This window comes from Mandrillus leucophaeus, unplaced genomic scaffold, assembly GCF_000951045.1.
Source record: "Mandrillus leucophaeus isolate KB7577 unplaced genomic scaffold, Mleu.le_1.0 Scaffold16, whole genome shotgun sequence".
Classification (NCBI taxonomy): domain Eukaryota; kingdom Metazoa; phylum Chordata; class Mammalia; order Primates; family Cercopithecidae; genus Mandrillus; species Mandrillus leucophaeus.
The window spans coordinates 5,842,192-5,859,478 of NW_012101587.1; the positions used below are offsets into that span (position 1 = coordinate 5,842,192).

The 17,287-nt window shown below is 50.1% G+C and overlaps 1 protein-coding gene across 3 annotated transcripts in view; it reads right to left on the reverse strand.

Moving 5' to 3' along the window:
* The window catches only part of CNDP2 (CNDP dipeptidase 2 (metallopeptidase M20 family)), a 23,009-nt gene extending 6,569 nt beyond the window's left edge, over positions 1–16,440 (reverse strand). The window contains exons 1-8 of one of the 3 annotated variants that reach the window (XM_011975890.1): positions 16,342–16,440; positions 13,945–14,096; positions 12,951–13,094; positions 8,620–8,782; positions 5,493–5,581; positions 3,431–3,631; positions 1,932–2,016; positions 721–881 (exon numbers count right to left, since the gene is read on the reverse strand). In XM_011975890.1, coding sequence (XP_011831280.1) covers positions 721–881; positions 1,932–2,016; positions 3,431–3,631; positions 5,493–5,581; positions 8,620–8,782; positions 12,951–13,094; positions 13,945–14,004 — 903 coding nt within the window. In that variant the 5' untranslated portion in view covers positions 14,005–14,096; positions 16,342–16,440. Of the gene's footprint in view, positions 1–720; positions 882–1,931; positions 2,017–3,430; positions 3,632–5,492; positions 5,582–8,619; positions 8,783–12,950; positions 13,095–13,944; positions 14,799–16,341 lie in introns of those variants that run through there. The other 2 variants (XM_011975889.1, XM_011975891.1) reach the window with 2 other exon arrangements.
* Between the last annotated feature and the right edge of the window lie 847 nt (positions 16,441–17,287).

Sequence of the window (17,287 nt, forward strand, 5' to 3'; positions counted from 1 at the left end):
AGCCTGAAGAACTTCCATCTATACCACATAAACCTATAGCTTGAAGAACTTCCATCTATACTACATAAACCCACAGCCTGCAGAACTTACATCTATACCGCATAACCCACAGCCTGGAGAACTTACATCTATACCACATAACCCACAGCCTGCAGAACTTCCATCTATACCGCATAAACCTATAGCCTGCAGAACTTCCATCTATACCACATAACCCACAGCCTGCAGAACTTCCATCTATACAGCACAAGCCCACAGCCTACAGAACTTACCTCCATACCGCATAAACCTACAGCCTAGAGAAAAGTCATGACCCACTTTTCCCCTAACAGTGAGGTAAATATTCGGCAGAGTTTCCACCTAGCACTCGGCTCTGGTGTGGCTTACATGATCCCTGGGTCCAGTGGTAAGGAGGTTACTCTATAAACACAAACATGGCAGAGCCGCTGCCAGCAGGAGCCAGCCCATGTCCCCTGTGCATGCTTCTCCAGGTCTGATGGAATTAAAAGTGGATTTTGATACTAAAAAATTCCAACGACCAGCAACCTGGTCACAGCCTGCTTTCGGAGTGTCTCCACTGTTTGGTGGCTCATGTGCACTGCACACTCCAGCTCCTTCCCTCGGAGACCCCCTGGAGCCAGGGAAGGTGACAGGGCCTGGGGGACACCTGTGTCACAGCGTGGCCCCGGCAGGTGGCAGGGTCGAGGCCTGAATCAGCACCTTGTTGTTGTGCAGGAGGATCTGCGCCCCCACGTCCTTGGCAAACTCCTCTATGTCGAAGTCGATGTCGTCGTACAGCTTGTGCTCCTCTTCCGTGACGGCGGCCACGGCCTCGTTAATGCCGGGGATCAGGATGTTCCCCCTCTTGTCCACCAAAGAGCCTGAGGGAAGCGGGATAGGGTTACAGCACCCAGGGGAGGCCGCGCCAAGGCAAGCTGCTCTTTCCTGCACTGACCCCAGGGAGCCGGGCTCAGGAGAGATGCGGCTCAGGCCCCACAGCCACGCGGCTGAGGGAGGGGCCAAGAGTAGCCACAACGGTCCACACAATGATGCTCGTGGACGCGTCCCAGGCACGTGTCGCCTGTCAGGCACCGTCCGGGGCCTCAGGCTCAGCCAGTGATGGAATCAGCCGACAAGCCAGTGATGTAATCAGCTGAACAGCCAATGAGGGAGCAGCCTAGGCATTCCCATGTCTCAGGTAAGGAGACTGAGGAACACGTGGGGAAAGGAAATGATCCTTGGTCATGGACCACGACACAAATCAGCAGACTGGCTTCACACAGCCCCACTCTAACCACCACCGCACTGCCCCATGTGCCTTTTGAACACACACTCCACAAGAAACGTGCTGCTCCTGAGCTGAGGGTAAACTGTGGGCATCACAGAGTGGGTGTCACGCGGGCAGCTGGCATTGGCGGGGAGGAATGGAGAGCTTGTGGATGCTGCGGGAAGCGAGGGCTGTGCTTGGCCTCAGAGCAGGAGGACGCCAAGGACAGCATGACGAGACGCCTGCTCTCAAAGAGCTGATCAGGCGGGGGGACCTGGACGGGGCCAGTTATCACATAAGACGGGCCCAAACACACGCTCTACAAGAGACGTCAAATGACCACGTCCAAAGGAAGGACAGCACCACCTGCTGCGAGGGGCTTGGCCAGACAGGACCTGGGGGCGACGGAGTTGGGTGCTGGAGGCAGGGTAAGGTTTCACCAGGTGGTGACAGGCACAGGAGGGCTTCAGGGGCAAAAATAAAACAAGGGGGCCTCTCAGAGGCACAAGTGAGTGGAAGGAGGGAGAGGTACAGTTGGAAACCGAGACAGAAGTTGGTTCATGTGGAATGCTGAAATGCACCCAATGCTGATGACAGACAGCCTGGAGGTCACGCGCGTCCACTTTCCCCTAAGCTGCGGACGGAACGCCCATCCCGCACTTACCCATCAGCAAAATGAGATCAGTCATGGCCTCGTGCACCGAGCCCCCGTACACCCCGGAATGGAGGTCTTTGTTGCTGCACTCCACCTGCACGGAAACAAAGGCTACTGTATCTGGCTGCCTAGTGGCAGCTTATTTTTATCATGTGACAGTGAATTCAACAAAGAGCATTTACAAGGCCTGACAATTTTCCAGATCAAAATTTGCTCCCTCAGGGAGCAAAGCAAAGCATTTCCCCAATTAAAAACTTAGGCAGGAACAAAAAAAATACCAGCTTATCTGTGGCATATGCCAACCACAGATGAGATGGTAACACTAGCCACAGGTACAAGCATCCCACAGGGCAATCTGCCTCCCACTCAAAGCCTTCGCTAGAAGTTTAACAAAGACCCTGCACCTCTGCTGAGAGGCGGCCCGACATGAATGAGACCCACCACGGGCCTGGAGCCCGACACCTGGGGTCGGACCTCGCCCTTGCACGGAGCAGCCGCGTGCCCAGCGTAGGGCAGCTGCCCGCAAAGTGCCCGGCCTCCTGGCCTGCACATGGAAGAGGCGCAGCGCCCCTCCCAGCACCGGGGGTGACAAGGGGCCACTTTTAGAACCAGAACAGTGCCTTGCTCAGAGTGAGGGCTCAGGGCAGCAACTGCAGTGATTTCTAGCACTGTTCAGGTTATAAACGACGTCTGCAAACAGGATCTAATTTAATCACCACAGTCATCCTGTGGGGTATTGGGAGATGACCACCAGCCAGTAAGTGGGAGAATCCAGCCAGGCCTGGCCCTTCCCATGCTCAGTGCTGCCTTGGTTTCTCTTTTTTTTTTTGGACACGGAGTCTCACTCTGTAGCTCAGGCTGGAGTGCAACGGTGCAATCTCCACTCACTGCAACCTCCGCTTCCTGGGTTCAAGTGATTTTCCTCCCTCAGCCTCCCGAGTAGCTGGGATTACAGGCACCCGCCACCACACCCGGCTAACTTTTTGTATTTTTAGTAGAGACGGGGTTTCACCATGTTGGCCAGGCTGGTTTCGAACTCCTGACCTCAAGTGATCCGCCTGGCTCGGCCTCCCAAAGTGCTGGGATTACAGGCGTGAGCCACTGCACCTGGCCTCAGTTTCTCCTTAAGTCACGGGATAAGGAGCCTAAGTGCTAACATATCAATATTTCAACCTTCACAAGGAAGTGTTTCTAAAATGCTTTGTATGTGTTTGCATCTCCTGAAATGAACTAGCATTTAATCTCCTCTCAGCCGCTCCAAGGCGACATTACAATCACACTGTCCTAGCTTGACGCTGCTGTGTGTTAACTTCTGATCACTGGAAATGTAGCTGTCCACCCTGCTCTATGACAGTGGTTTATGGAAGCTGGGAATTGGGGCACTACGTGAGCCCTGTGCTTCTCCTTCCTGCGCACCTGACTTCTGGGTCCTTGCCTACTTTGGGCTTGGAAGAACCAGGAGACTCAGGGGTTAGAAAAAAGTGAAGCCGTACAGCTTGGCACTGTACCTCGATGAAAAAGTAGCAAATGCCCCTGAGGCCATAGGTGATGCAGGGTTTCTTCTTTCCCAGCCAGTAATTGTCAGAAATGCAGACATAGTCCACATCCTTAAAGAATGTGTCTTTCTGGGCGAAAATCAGCTCGTCTAGGCCCTCGGAGCCTGACTCCTCCATGCCTTCGAGGCAGAATCGGACGTTGACAGGAATCTCCTGTGAGAAGGGAACAGCACGAATGGATATTCAGCTTTGCGAACCTTCTTTCTAGACACCACACTCAGGATTACATATTTCACATCTCCCGCATTCTCCAGACCGACCACATGGGCCTCTGTGCGCACCTGTCGTCATCCCCTCCCCAGGCACTGCCAGGCCACTGTGGCTCCGGGCCACTTGGACCTGTCCAGTCTCGCAAGTTGGGGCTCTCTGGAGCCACCCCACAGGACCGAGGGGAGCTTCCAGGAAAGCCCGTGCTGCTCCCTCTGCAATAAGGGCCACGACACGAAGAACAGCACACGAGTCCTGATTATACCAGCGGCGCCACCGACACGAGGAGGGGCGGGTCCTCCTGTGCGACCTTCGCTGCTCCCAGGCACAGAAGCGCTGCTCTCCCTGAGGAGGCCGACGGGAACGTGCGCACCTTGCGTGTATCTGGATCATTGTGGCTTCACAGGTGCTCTCCCGACTCTGACCCCAAAACCCAAAGGTGAAAAATGAGGTTGTGCACGAAGCTGGTGATTTGCCAAAGGCCAGGCGGGCTAAAGAATGGCAGGTGCTAAATGAGGACTCAAAGCTACTGAGTCCTAGTTCCAGACCGCCCAGGCTGCCCCCAGACAGCCCTGTTCATGGATGCGCTTCCTCCCCTGCCTCCTCCTCCTCTTCTGCCCTCCACGTGAAATCTTCCACAGGACCTCTGCCCGTGCACAGCCACCTGTCACCCTTGGTTGCCCCAGTGCCCGAGGTGCCTGCACTGCAGCTGAGGCTGAGGGCTCCACGGGGCCAGAGGCTGGAGAGGCTTCCTAGTTCCCGCCCAGCATGCGGGCTTGGCCGCACCAGGCCAGGTGGTTCTGGGTGTCACTTCCCCACCATGTAAAGTAATAATCCCCTGGACCAGCAGGGCTGAGACCCTTTTCAGAGCTAACATTCCATGCTTTGACAAAAATGCTTATCTTATTCTTATTTCATCACGATACAAGAGAAAAGCAAGATGCAAAGATGTCTAGACAGCATGATCACAACTGGGCAAAAAGCAACAGAAAATCTTGGTAAATTTCAAAATATTAATTGTCTTTGGATTCTAGGCAAGTATTTTTCTTTCTACTTGTCTGTTTTTTAGCAAACTTTGAACAATGAGCCGGTATTTCACAGCTAGGAGAATGCTTTTTTTCTTTTCTGAGACAGAGTCTCGCTCTGTCACCCAGGCTGGAGGGCAGCGGCACGATCTTGGCTCACTGCAACCTCTGCCTCCCTGGTTCAAGCGATTTTCTTGCCTCAGCCTCCAGGGAGCTGGGATTACAGGTGCCCACCACCATGCCCGGCTAATTTTGTATTTTCAGTAGAGACGGGATGTCACCATGTTGGCCAGGCTGGTCTTGAACTCCTGACCTCAAGTGATCCACCCACCTCAGCTTCCCAAAGTAATTCCTCCCAAAGGAATACAGGTGTGAGCCACCGCACCCAGCCAGAGAATACATTTTAAAAATCAGAATTCAGTTTTAGGAGGACGTAAACCACACAGAGAGAGTGAGCGGCCTGTGTGATATCACAAAGCCTGCACCACATTCCGGCAAGGGACCACACGCACAGACTGACGTCAGGGACTGAAAAGTCACATTTCATGCGGTGGCAAAAACCATGCTGAGTTGCCAATATTGTGACCTTAAAGCAGCTGTAAAACAATTAAACTTTGAATGTTTCCGAAAGCTGGAAACATCATTTGTGCTGATAAGGGCTGGGGGAGCTTGTCTTCTCTTTTCCTGTGAGCTTTACAAGCCGTTGTGTGAACAGAGAACCTGTCTTTGTATGGCTCAGACGGAACCCAGGACTCAGGCAGAAGTCAGCGTGGGGGGCATACCTGGTCTGTTTTCTGATACGCTTCCAGGGCGTTTATCCAGCCGGCCACCGGGCCCTTATCATCAGTTGAACCTCTCCCATACAGCTTGCCTAGAACAGCAATCCACAAAATCATGAAGTGATGATTACAATGACCCCAGAAGCAGCGTGTCTCAGGTGCACATCTGATAACCCCTTAGCTAAGCAAGGCTTCCCCTTCCGAGATCAGGAGCCCCCAGTCTCCACCCAACACTATTGTTAAATTTGTCAGATAATTCGCCATCATCAAAGAGATAAGCCATGTGGATGCTCCCAAGTCCCCCCTTCCCTCCCGCACCGTGTTCACGGCTGTCAGCTGGGGGCACGGCTTCCCGCTGGGTCAGGGTGGAGACCTCCAATCTGACTCCAGGAAGTCGCAGCCAGCTGCTTAGTTCATTAAAACCTATTTACCAGAAGCAGCGGGGAGCAATGGGGACAGGAGGCCCAGTCACTTAGCGGGGAGCAATGGGGACAGGAGGCCCAGTCACTTAGCAGGGAGCAATGGGGAGAGGAGGCCCAGTCACTTAGCAGGGAGCAATGGGGACAGGAGGCCCAGTCACTTAGCTGGGAGCAATGGGGACAGGAGGCCCAGTCACTTAGCGGGGAGCAATGGGGACAGGAGGCCCAGTCACTTAGCGGGGAGCAATGGGGACAGGAAGCCCAGTCACTGAGGAACCTCAAGGCACCGTTGTCAAAGAAGAACCATAATCTCACCCCCACCCAATTGTGACACCTAATTTGATTAAAAACCAGAGAACTAACATGTTTATCAGTTAACGTCTGCTGCTTTCTTCCTGTAGTTATCACTCTGAAAACTACAGACAAGACGCTGCTTCTAATCAGCATCATCAGTCACAGTGGCCCCTCACCACACCTGCTTCTGGGGAAGCTGACAACGTGAGCGAGAACTTGAAGACGAGGCCCCACCCCTCCTCCATCCTCTGCCATGCCATCCCAGCCTCCTGGAACCAGACAGAGGAGGGAGCCGTCCTCAAGGCGCGGCCTTCTCATGGGCTTGGGTCTGCCCAACTGGTCTCCTGACCTCCCGGGGCTCAGCCTGCTTCCCAGGTCCCGCTGTCTCAGCATGACCCAGCCCACGGCAGTATGAGGCTGAAAGTCATCACCACCTGGGGAATTTCCTTTGACCAATGAAACCCAACTTTTCACAAAAACTGAAAGTCAAATATAAGCTTTTCTAAAAAAAGTCCTCTTCCCTACGACAAACACTGAACAACTGCAGTGGCTGGCACGGTGCTGGCTCAGAGCTGCAGACAAATGTGACCTGCCCACCCTCCAAGGCTCCCCGACAAGGAGAGGGCGGCCGGGCGGCTGGCAGTGAAGCTTTACCACAGTACAGGTGCTCTTCTAGGTTCCTTGACAGTCGGGAGCCTACTGAGGCTGGGACAGGGAGGGCTAAGAGGATGGTCAAAGCCAGGCCTCACAGAGGACGAGGCAGTGGTGGCGGGGCTGACGCCCGCACAGGTGCCCAGGTGGTTTTGAGCAGCACACGCTCCTGGGGGCTGCAAGTGGTCCCGTGTGGCTGGGTACAGGTGGGAGAAGGGGCCGGCAGAAGGCAGGCGAGGGGAGGGACCCTCTGTGCCATCCTGAGTCCCCCAGGAGGAGTCAAGAAGAGAAGTGGCATGTTGAGGTCGCTCTGGGAGCAGCCCAGAAAGGGAGTGGCACCGTGAAGGCCCAGAAGTGGAGAGCAGGCCCCAGCCGAGGAGCGGGGGAGGGAGACAGGGAGCTTTCAATGTGGGAAGGGCAGTGGTCCCGAAGGACAGCCTGGTAGGGATGGGGACCCAGTTCCCGGTGCAGGTGGCAGAGAGAAGGTGCCATTCACGGAGACTGTAAGACAGCAGACAAGGAGCAAAGACAAGGACTCCTGTTCAGAGAGAGCGAGTTCCAGGAGTGAGGGCACAGTCAAGCAGACATGCGGGTCTGGCACTTGAGGGCATGGCCAAGCAGACGTGTGGGTCTGAAGCTCGAGGGGCACCCAAGTGCACAGAGAGGGTTAATCCTACAATCTACCGCAAGTTAGTAATTCCACCATGACAAGGACAATGACATGGAATGTTGCTTTAAGTAAAGTCATTTTCAATTTTCAATTTTGCACAGTAATGAACACAACTGACACTGGGCCAGGAAAGGTTCGAACACAGATGCGATGATACAGTTGGAAGGGCTTCGAAGAGAAGAGCCTGGAATTTAGCCCAGAGGGGCCTAGCACCAGGGCGGGAGGATTCCTCGTCTGGTCAGAGACTCCCATGCAGGCACATGTGGAAATTCAGAAATGAAAGCAGAAGGCCTTTACGCCAGAAGGAGCAGGAAGAAGAGAGGCCGGTCTGCGGGGTCCCTCACAGCACGGGCTCAAAAGGCCTGCAGGTGCCCGGCACACGGAAGCAGTCGGTGAATAACAGGGACGTCGCCACCCCTACCGAGGCAGCCGGGGTGAGCGAGGCCACTAACATATACTGCAGAAGCAGCTGTCGGTAAGGGCAGGGGAGGGGGACGGGGGGACAGGCTTTTCAGGACGGCTCTGCCTTGATTCCAAATGTGCATTCTGAGAAGTGTCAGCAGTAGAGGAAGCCTGGCAGACCCCAGCCATGGGGTGCTCGTTTGCACACGACAAGGCAGGCTTTCTGAAGTTCAGCGACAGAGGCACATGTGAGAAACCTCCATTTCTAGCTTGTGTTAAAAACAGTCTGTGCCTGGCGTGGTGGCTCACCAGCACTCTGGGAGGCTGAGGTGGGGGGATCACTTGAGGTCAGGAGTTCGAGACCAGCCTGGCCCGCATGGTGAAACCCCGTCTCTACTAAAAATAAAAAAATTAGCCGGGTGTGGTGGTGGGCACCCGTAATCCCAGTTACTGGGGAGGCTGAGGCAAGAGAATCGCTTGAACTCCGGGGAGGCGGAGCTTGCAGTGAATTGAGATCTCGCCATTGCACTCCAGCCTGAGCTACAGAGTGAGACTCTGTCTGAAAAAAAAGATTTAAAAAAAGTAATAAAATAGATAAAATAAAATACAAACAGTCTGTACTGGAAACAGAAAAACGGACTAGCAGTGACTTTCCAAAAGTCAGTGCTTTTCCTCTGGGCACGCGTGGGCTCACCGTCTCGCTCCACCAGGGTGAAGGGCTCGCTGTCCCAGCCGTCCTCCAGGGCTGCAGGCTGCACGTCCAGGTGCCCGTAAATGCACACGGTCTTCTTCTGTGGGTCGGAGCCCAGTTTGCCGAGCAGAATAGGAGGGAGCGGGATCTCCGAGCCATCAGGGAGCTGAGCATGGAGAGGAAAGGAACCAAGGACAGCCTTTGTTTAAGAAACGCAGTACTTCAGGTGGAGATTATTAAAAGACTCTGAGCTTCCTTATCTGTCCTTATCAAGCAACCTCTATTGTAGAGTTTAAGAGCACGCTGTTCAATGCAGTCACTAATTCAGATTTACTTCCTGCCTTTCTTGTACTCCAGAGCACAGGCACAGAATCATGTTTGCCAACTGCAGGTAGTTCGGTAAATTTTTTTTTTTTTTTTTTTTTTGAGACATAATCTTGCTCTGTCACCCAGGTTGGAGTTCAGTGGCGTGATCCCAGCTCACCGCAACCTCTGCCTCTCAGGCTCAAGCGATTCTTAGGGTCTCAGCTGCCCAAGTAGCTGGGATTACTGGTGCCGGCCACCAGGCCTGGCTAATTTTTTGTATTTTAGTAGAGACAGGGTTTCACTATGTTGCCCCCATGGTGGTCTCGAATTCCTGAGCTCAGCCAAACCACCCACCTCGGTTTTCCGAAGTGCTAGAATTACAAGCATGAGCCACTGCACCCGGCTGGATTTGGTAAATTCTTAAAGGCTGATGTTTCTTTGACTTTTATATAAGAAAACACGCAGGCTGAGTTCAGGATGCAACTTAGTTTATTATTTTCTGAAATGATGGTTAAAATCAACTATAATCTAAAATCAGAAGAGATATTTTTGAAATTCTGTGCATAGATTACAATTATGCATGGAAAAGGCCATAAACTAAGATATAAAGAAAAAAAAAACAAAAAACTATATCTAAATTCACATTTAGCCATTCTAAAAAGTTAGTGGTAGCTGGTACGCCTTCTGAGCTTTGTCCCAAAGGCACTACCAGTGTTCCACAATCCCACAGGAATGGAGGACGGGACAGGCATCCCAGCCCGCCCCTGCATCTAAATGGAGGCAAAGCAATCTTAGGTCTTTTCCAATTTTCACATCAGGTCAATGGTCTCCGCCTTTTACTTTAGACCCACTCAGGCTGAGCAAAACTCCTGTGGCCACGCAGCTCCTCTACCAGTGCCTATATTCCAGCAGGAAAACACCCCACGCTCATCACAGAGGGCCACAAGCAAGTGGCAGGGGATGGTTTTAGCTGTAGGAGGAAGAGACTGTTCATACTAAAACATGACATCCATATGTATCAGTCTAGTTACTAGAAAATACTGTTCATGAAAATAGGTATTAACAGACATAACACACAAACTAAAGTGATGCTGAAGTTAAACTAACAGTTTGCAATTAAGAGGTAAAATGAGCCGTCACGGAAATGACAACTGGATCAGGACAGTGCTGGTGATGGGCTGAGAAAAGTGTCCCCTCCAAACTGCAGGGCACCCCCTCTAAGTGTGCAAGCTCTTTAGGGAACTGGGCAGGTGGCTGGGATTCTTGTGGGATCCAGGATTTGTGTTCCCAGTAATTTAAGTAACTCCTGTAACCTGATGGCTGCCAGTGTGCAGCATGTAGCCTGAAGCCCGTCATTTGTCCCAGCGGCACCGTGGCTGCGAAATTTGTCCCAGCGGCACTGTGGCTGCATGTGCAGTGTATGGTCTGATGCCCATCATTTGTCCCAGTGGCACTGTGGCTGTGTCTGTGCTTCACTTCTCACCAGGACAGCCTGTAGCCACCAGGGACAAAGAATTGTTGCTGAAATTTCCCTGCTCTGATCCCAGGGGACCCATGGCCTTGGCAGTCCCAGCTGGCCCTCAGCTTGCCTGAGCAGAAAAATGATTTTCAAAAGACCACAGATTTTCTCTAAATAAATTTCTGCTCAGTAGGGCTCCTCTGAAATACTTCAGCATTTTCTGAGAAACTGCTTGGGCCCATAGGTAACATTGTTCTGAAATGCCAAAGATCACCTTTCCTTCATCAGCCTGAAAAGACTCCGACTTCTGCACTGACACAGGAGAACACCCACCTCCACCTTCACCCCTGCATCAAGTCATCATCACTCTGAAAAATAGAACCTCACTGCCACCCGGACACGCGGGGAGAGAAGAGAAGATGTGTGGTCACCCCACAGCCACAAGCAGCTCTGCAGAAGATTTCCACCAGTGATGAAATCTTTCAATTCCTTGATAAAACTCAGTGTTATGTAATTCAAAATAGTATAACAGTAATTTAGCTTTTTATGAAAGGCCCTTTCTTAAGAATTGTACAGCAATGTCAGTGATCAATGAAGTAAATATAACTATTGTAATGAAACAACTCCTAAAAATGATTTACCTCACCTAGATTTTTCAATATATTAGGAAAAAAGAAAGGAAAGGGAGCAATGTGAGTCTGACCCTCAAAAGAAACAACATGAAGAAACTTGGTTTATTCTCCCAAAGACTGGGGGAAATTGGTGGGAAGTTATAATATACCTTCAGTCAATTCTTAAATTTGTTTTCAGAAGAAAACCTCATATGAACAGCCCTGCCTGGGGAATCGGGAGGCCTGGGCGTGCACCTGCTCTGCATGAGCCTCCCGTGGGCTCCCATGGACACAGCTGCCTGGCCTCCACTCTCTCCCTCTGATGAAACAAACACGCTGAACTGAACGGCCACACCCAAGCTTCTAGGGCTGTGATTTCAGCTTGACACCCAATCATCAGGCCAAAGAACCCAGATAAGCCTAAGCTTGTAATTAGATCAAAGAATATAAAAGAATATTACCAACTTTGAAAATATATGGCATGAAACATGCAATTAACATAAGGCTGAAATCATTTGAAATAAACTAGTGAAATAATATACAGTAAGAGGCCAGGCATGGTGGCGTGACAATCTGGGATGCCAAGGCAGGTAAATCACTTGAGACTAGAAGTTTGAGACCAGCCTGGAAACCCCCGTCCCAATAAAAAAAATATATATATATACACACACACACATACACACACACATACACACACCTAGTAAGTCCTCACTCAACTTCATGGATAGGCTTTTAGAAACGGTGACTTTAAGTGAACAAAACTACCTTATTCAAGCACCCGTTGTTGTATGCTGTCTTGCTTAAAGCTGCAGTTTCTAAGAACCTGTGGATGATGTGAGTACTTACTGTACCACAAAGTGAGACTGTTCATTTAGGAAGAAAACAAACCATTCTCACCTGTCAGAATCCTGCAATGAAAAGCAACCGACCCCCATACAAAATAGCTCTTATGAAAAAGTGGCTCACGCCTGGCATCCCAGCATTTTGGGAGGCCGAGGCAGGCGGATCACCTGAGGTCAGGAGTTTGAGACCAGCCTGGCCAAAGTGGCAAAACCCCATCTCTATAAAAAAATGTAAAAATTAGGTGGGTATGGTGGCGCATGTAATCCCAGCTACTCAGGAGGCTGAAGCAGGAGAATCGCTTGAACCTGGGAGGCGGAGGTTGCAGTGAGCCGAGATCACACCACTGCACTCCAGCCTGGGCAACAAAGGGAGACTCTGTCTCAAAAAAAAAAAAAGGCTCAGGGATGCAGCACTGTGTGTGGGGGGAAGCTGGGAGTTGGGAGGAGTCTTTACAATTTTTTTTTTTTTTGAGACGGAGTCTTTGCTCTGTCACCCAGGCTGGAGTGCAGTGGTGCGATCTCAGCTCACTGCAAGCTCCGCCTCCTGGGTTCACACCATTCTCCTGCCTCAGCCTCCCGAGTAGCTGGGACTACAGGCCCCCACTGCCACACCCGGCTAATTTTTTGTATTTTTAGTAGAGACGGGGTTTCACCGTGTTAGCCAGGATGGTCTCGATCTCCTGACCTTGTGATCCGCCCGTCTCGGCCTCCCAAAGTGCTGGGGTTACAGGCGTGAGCCACCGCGCCCGGCCTGAGTCTTTATAATTTTTAAACGGACATGAATAAAGTGTAACTTCCTAGTTTGAAAGCTACGGATCACTGGGACGGGAATCTCAGCCATTCTCTAAGAAGGACTGTTACATTAACTTAGTCTTGAGTAACTGTCAGCAGTTCTCCTTCCTGGAGAAAAATGCTGAGTGCCATAAGACCTTTGTCCCAGTACAACTGAAGCAGTCACGTACAGGACTTACCATCCAAATCGGGCCCTTCCTTTTTTGTTTTAAAGATGCCTGGAGTATTTGAAGCGAAAGACCTTTTAAGAACTTGTGGAGTCTTGTCAACCCCTCAGGCAGAATCTGTTTGTGGTCTTGCAATGCAAAGAATGCTGCCTCCTACCTTTTGTTTTCCGATATCCACCAGTTCCACAGAGCCGCCCAACTGCTTAACATCTGCGGCAGCAACCTCCATCATCCTCCTGATTTCGCCTCTCTTCTCAGGCCACGCGGACACACTCTGGATAGCTACCCATTTTGCGAGTTTCTGTTTGTGGACAACAAGCAACAAAGGATTCTGAAAAGGTGTCCTTGAGGGAGAAAAGGTTTCCATAATGTTGCCATGTTCTAGGCACACGTGGTTGCCTGACCCTCTGTGGCTGCTGCATTTGAATAGGCTGACTGGAAATAGGACAGACCCATCACATGTGCTTTGGGTTTAAGATTTTAAAAACTGTTTGTTCTAACCCTGTACCAAGAACTAGAATACAAAAGAAAAATGTCAGATGGTTTATTTTTAACGATTAAGGAGGAAGTAAATGTAAAATGTACCAGGTTCCACAAATAAGTTTCTATCTGAATCTAACTAAATTACAACTGAAAGATACAGAAAATACCCAATGTTGCCACAGTCCAAATTAGCTTATTTATCATCTTGACAATGGCCAAATTTTCTAAAGTATAATATTCAGAATGAGAATTCTAAAGATTTCATCTGTAATGTGTCTACGAAGAATACGTTTACAGCATAATGCTCTAAGTTAACATCAAGAAACAGATTTATATATAACATTATTGAATTACTTAGAATATACTTAATGCAATCTATTTAATCTGTAATTATCACAAGAAATTGTTGATGGAGATGAAACAAAAATTTCAATTAGGTTTGCTATTCTTAGAAACATATATTAACACTTTATCAAAAACCAAAAGTGTAACCTATACTGTAGGAAGAAGCTAATGGAACAGATCTCTAGGCAGATCTTCTAACCCTGGATTTAAATGGCATAATTCATATTAGCTCTTGACAGTTTCTCTGGGCCCCATGGGATTAAATCAGATTTTAATGAATAGGGATTTTAGTGAATATCAGATTTTAATGAATATTCCCTTACCTTAATGTAGCGATCCTGATTTTCATCAATGTACTTAAACAGGGTCGTGAGGGCCGCCATCTTTCAACCAAAGCCCAGACCGCAGATCTTGAAGGTTCTTGAAAGGAAGAGCAACTGGTCAGTCCTGTCTCTAGTAGGCACTGACCGGCAACCTACCCAGAAAGCACTTGTTCAGAATTGTAAAGTGTTGCCCCACCCTCCCAGCCAGCACTGCAACACCCTCAGCCAGAAACGCTCCAGGAAGTGACTGCGGCTTCAGAGACAAAAGCTCTGGGAACCAGTGAGAGGCTGGGGCTAATCTTCCCTCCTTTACTTGGAAGGAAAGTTACACAAAATTCCATGTCAGATGACAGGTAACAGAGGGAGGGCCTGAGTTGAAGAAAATACGGTGAAAACTAAAAGTAGGCACTTTTCGTTTTACCGGTACTTTAATAAAAATTTTTACACTCTTAAAGCCCAAAAGTAAGTTCCACTTTCTGTTATCCCAGAGGATATAGTCACTTCAGGGATCTCAGCAAGACTGTCACATCCTGTGTCCACCACCACAAGCCCACAACACAGACGACAGAGCCCAAGGAAAACCAAATTCAGTTTAAGAAAGTTGATGATCTTAGTCCAGAAACAGCCAAAGGGTAACAGCTAAACCTCCACAAGCACCTGACCAACAGGCCACACAGGCTCCAGGACACATGCTCTCACCCCCCTTCCACGTGTGACGCCCAGCAACTTCCGCCCCACTTACAGATACAGGTGAAAACACATCATCGGACTCTTTTTAGAAGTTGGAATGAATGGAAAAACGATTCTGGTATTGGGACTTTTATAATTGGCTTTCTGCAGCAGAAAGCACCCGGCTGTACTGAGCAAATTCAAGACTGCGGGGCCATGAGGTGCCTTGGAATCACAGCTGCGGAGTGACAGGACCCTCCTACAGCCCCGTGTCTACGTGCCAGACAAACGCCTGTGCGTTGACGTGCTTCAGGTAAAGAGCACTGTTTTCTTGGTATAGGATTTCAAAGTGATTTCTCGGCAGAGAGGTCACTTTATCCACCGTGACACCAAGCGTGGCAACTGTTCACAAGTGGCTGTTGCTGTGCAGGGTGAAATCGGAGGGCACTGCAAGTTGCAAATGTGATTTCTAGATGGGTGGGAGACCCACCCGCTGCCTTCTCAAGTGCTCTCTTCCTCCTCTTCAAACACCAGCCACAGAGCACGGAAGGGCCAGCTGGGATCTCTGCGCTGAGGCACTCATTTGGAGGAGCCTCAAGTAAGACGGAGCCCATGAGCACGCCGGAGAGGCGTTTATCAGTGTCAATACACCAAATTGTCGTCCACCTGTTGCCAAAAATGTACGCAGGGAAGCTACCTGTTCACATTAAAAGAAATCCTATTTAGCAGGACAATATGCTACATGTGGTGATTTTCATGAGTTCCTGGTTATTAAATGCCACAAATCCCAAGCTCACTGTGGTACATTCTCATTAATATTATGCTCTTGTAGTCAAATTAACCAATGGCATTATAGCTAATGTCACTCAAAAATGTACTCACGTGCCACATAACATTTCCATCAACAACGGCGGTGGTCCCAAAAGGTTATAATGGAGATTAAAAATTCATTTTCTGTCCAGATATGTTTAGATACACAAATACCTACCACTGTGTTACAACTGCTTACAGTATCCAGTAAAGGAACAGGTATGGGTTTGCAGCCTAGGAACAATAGGCTACACCACATAGCCTAGGTATGTAGAAGGCTGTACCGTCCAAGTTTGTGTGAGCGCAGCTCAGGATGTGCACACAACAACGAATCGCCTAACGATGCACTTTCTCGGAATGTATCCCCATCCTTAAGCAACACGACTATAATTATCTAAGTTACAACTGTCACTAAAAGCGAGGAAACAAAGATCAGATTGTTCCACCATCAGAGATGGGCTAAAAAGCAACTCCTGCTAATCACTCATCCAGTCAAACCAGGTTGGGCCAGGTTCCAGTTTCTCCTCCCACTCACACTTCTGGGTTACCCGTTTCACCTCCCCCCGTTACAAAGCCATTAAATGGAACCATTTTTACATGCTCTGGAGAACACCACTAATTAAGGTAAAAGCAGTATGCTGGATCGAGCAAAAGCAAGCATTATCCTTTTAAATGACACCTCACTCCCCTCTAAAAATCTAAAGTTCATAAGGAGTAACTTTATTTATCGAGGCAGGGTGTCATTCTGTTACCCAGGCTGGAGTGCATTGGTGCAATCTTGGCTCACTGCAATCTCCGTCTCCCAGGCTCAAATGATCCTCCTGCCTCAGCTTCCCAAGTAGCTGGGACTACAGGCGCGCACCATCACACACAGCTAATTTTTGTATTTTTTGTAGAGACGGGGTTTCCTCATGTTACTCAGGCTGGTCTCGAACTCGTGGGCTCAAGCGATCTGTCCGCCTCGGTCTCCCAAAGTGCCGAGGTTACAGACATGAGCCACCGTGCCTGGCAAGGGAGTAACATGATTTGAATGTTGAGACTGGTGGAGGGAAGGAGAAATTGCTGTGGCACCTGGAACCATCAGCAATACACACAAATGAGTCTTCTAGTTCTGAGAATCTCAGTCCCTGTCCCTTGATAATTGAAGGCATATATAACACAAATAACTGAATCACACCTTCATGTCTGTATAAGAACCAATAAAAAAATCTCCAGACTGCCCAAGCTAGAACTTGATCCCTAAACACAATGTGAATTCTCTTTCTCCACTCCTGCCTGCAAACATTAGGGACAAGGAAGGCATCGGTAGCAGGCCCCGGGTTCTCCGCCTCTTCATGCAGTCTACACTTGGATGATCTACGGAATCTGACCTTGGCAGGCGGTGGGGAGGGTAGTTTTGTGGCCCTGTCTGTGAGGACGAAGGTCTCAAGGACATTGGTCCAGGCGGACCAAATATTATCTCTATTTCACAGATGAGGAAACTGAAGCCAACTGAATGAGACACCTGCCCCAGATCATCAAGCTGGCATGGAATTTTGTCTCCCCTCAGATGCTTCCTCCTATAGCCTTAAAAGCAGCCTAAATGCTGGTGGGAGCTAGGGACCCTGTCCAGGGCCCTTTGAACCTGGGGCGCGTCTGTCCCGCCACACCCTCCACCCCAGGTCTCCGGGAAAGGGATCCCTTGGAGAAAGGCTGGAGTTCTCAGCAGGCCCCTGTGGAGGGGAGTGGACTGACCAGCGCTCGGCTCCCCGCAACCCCATCTGCAACCAGGGTCGTTCCACTCGACTCCACCAGGGAGGGCCACGCAGGCTCAGGCCAAGTGCGCCGCCCAGCTTGTCCCTGCGGACCGGGGACGCGCTCGGTG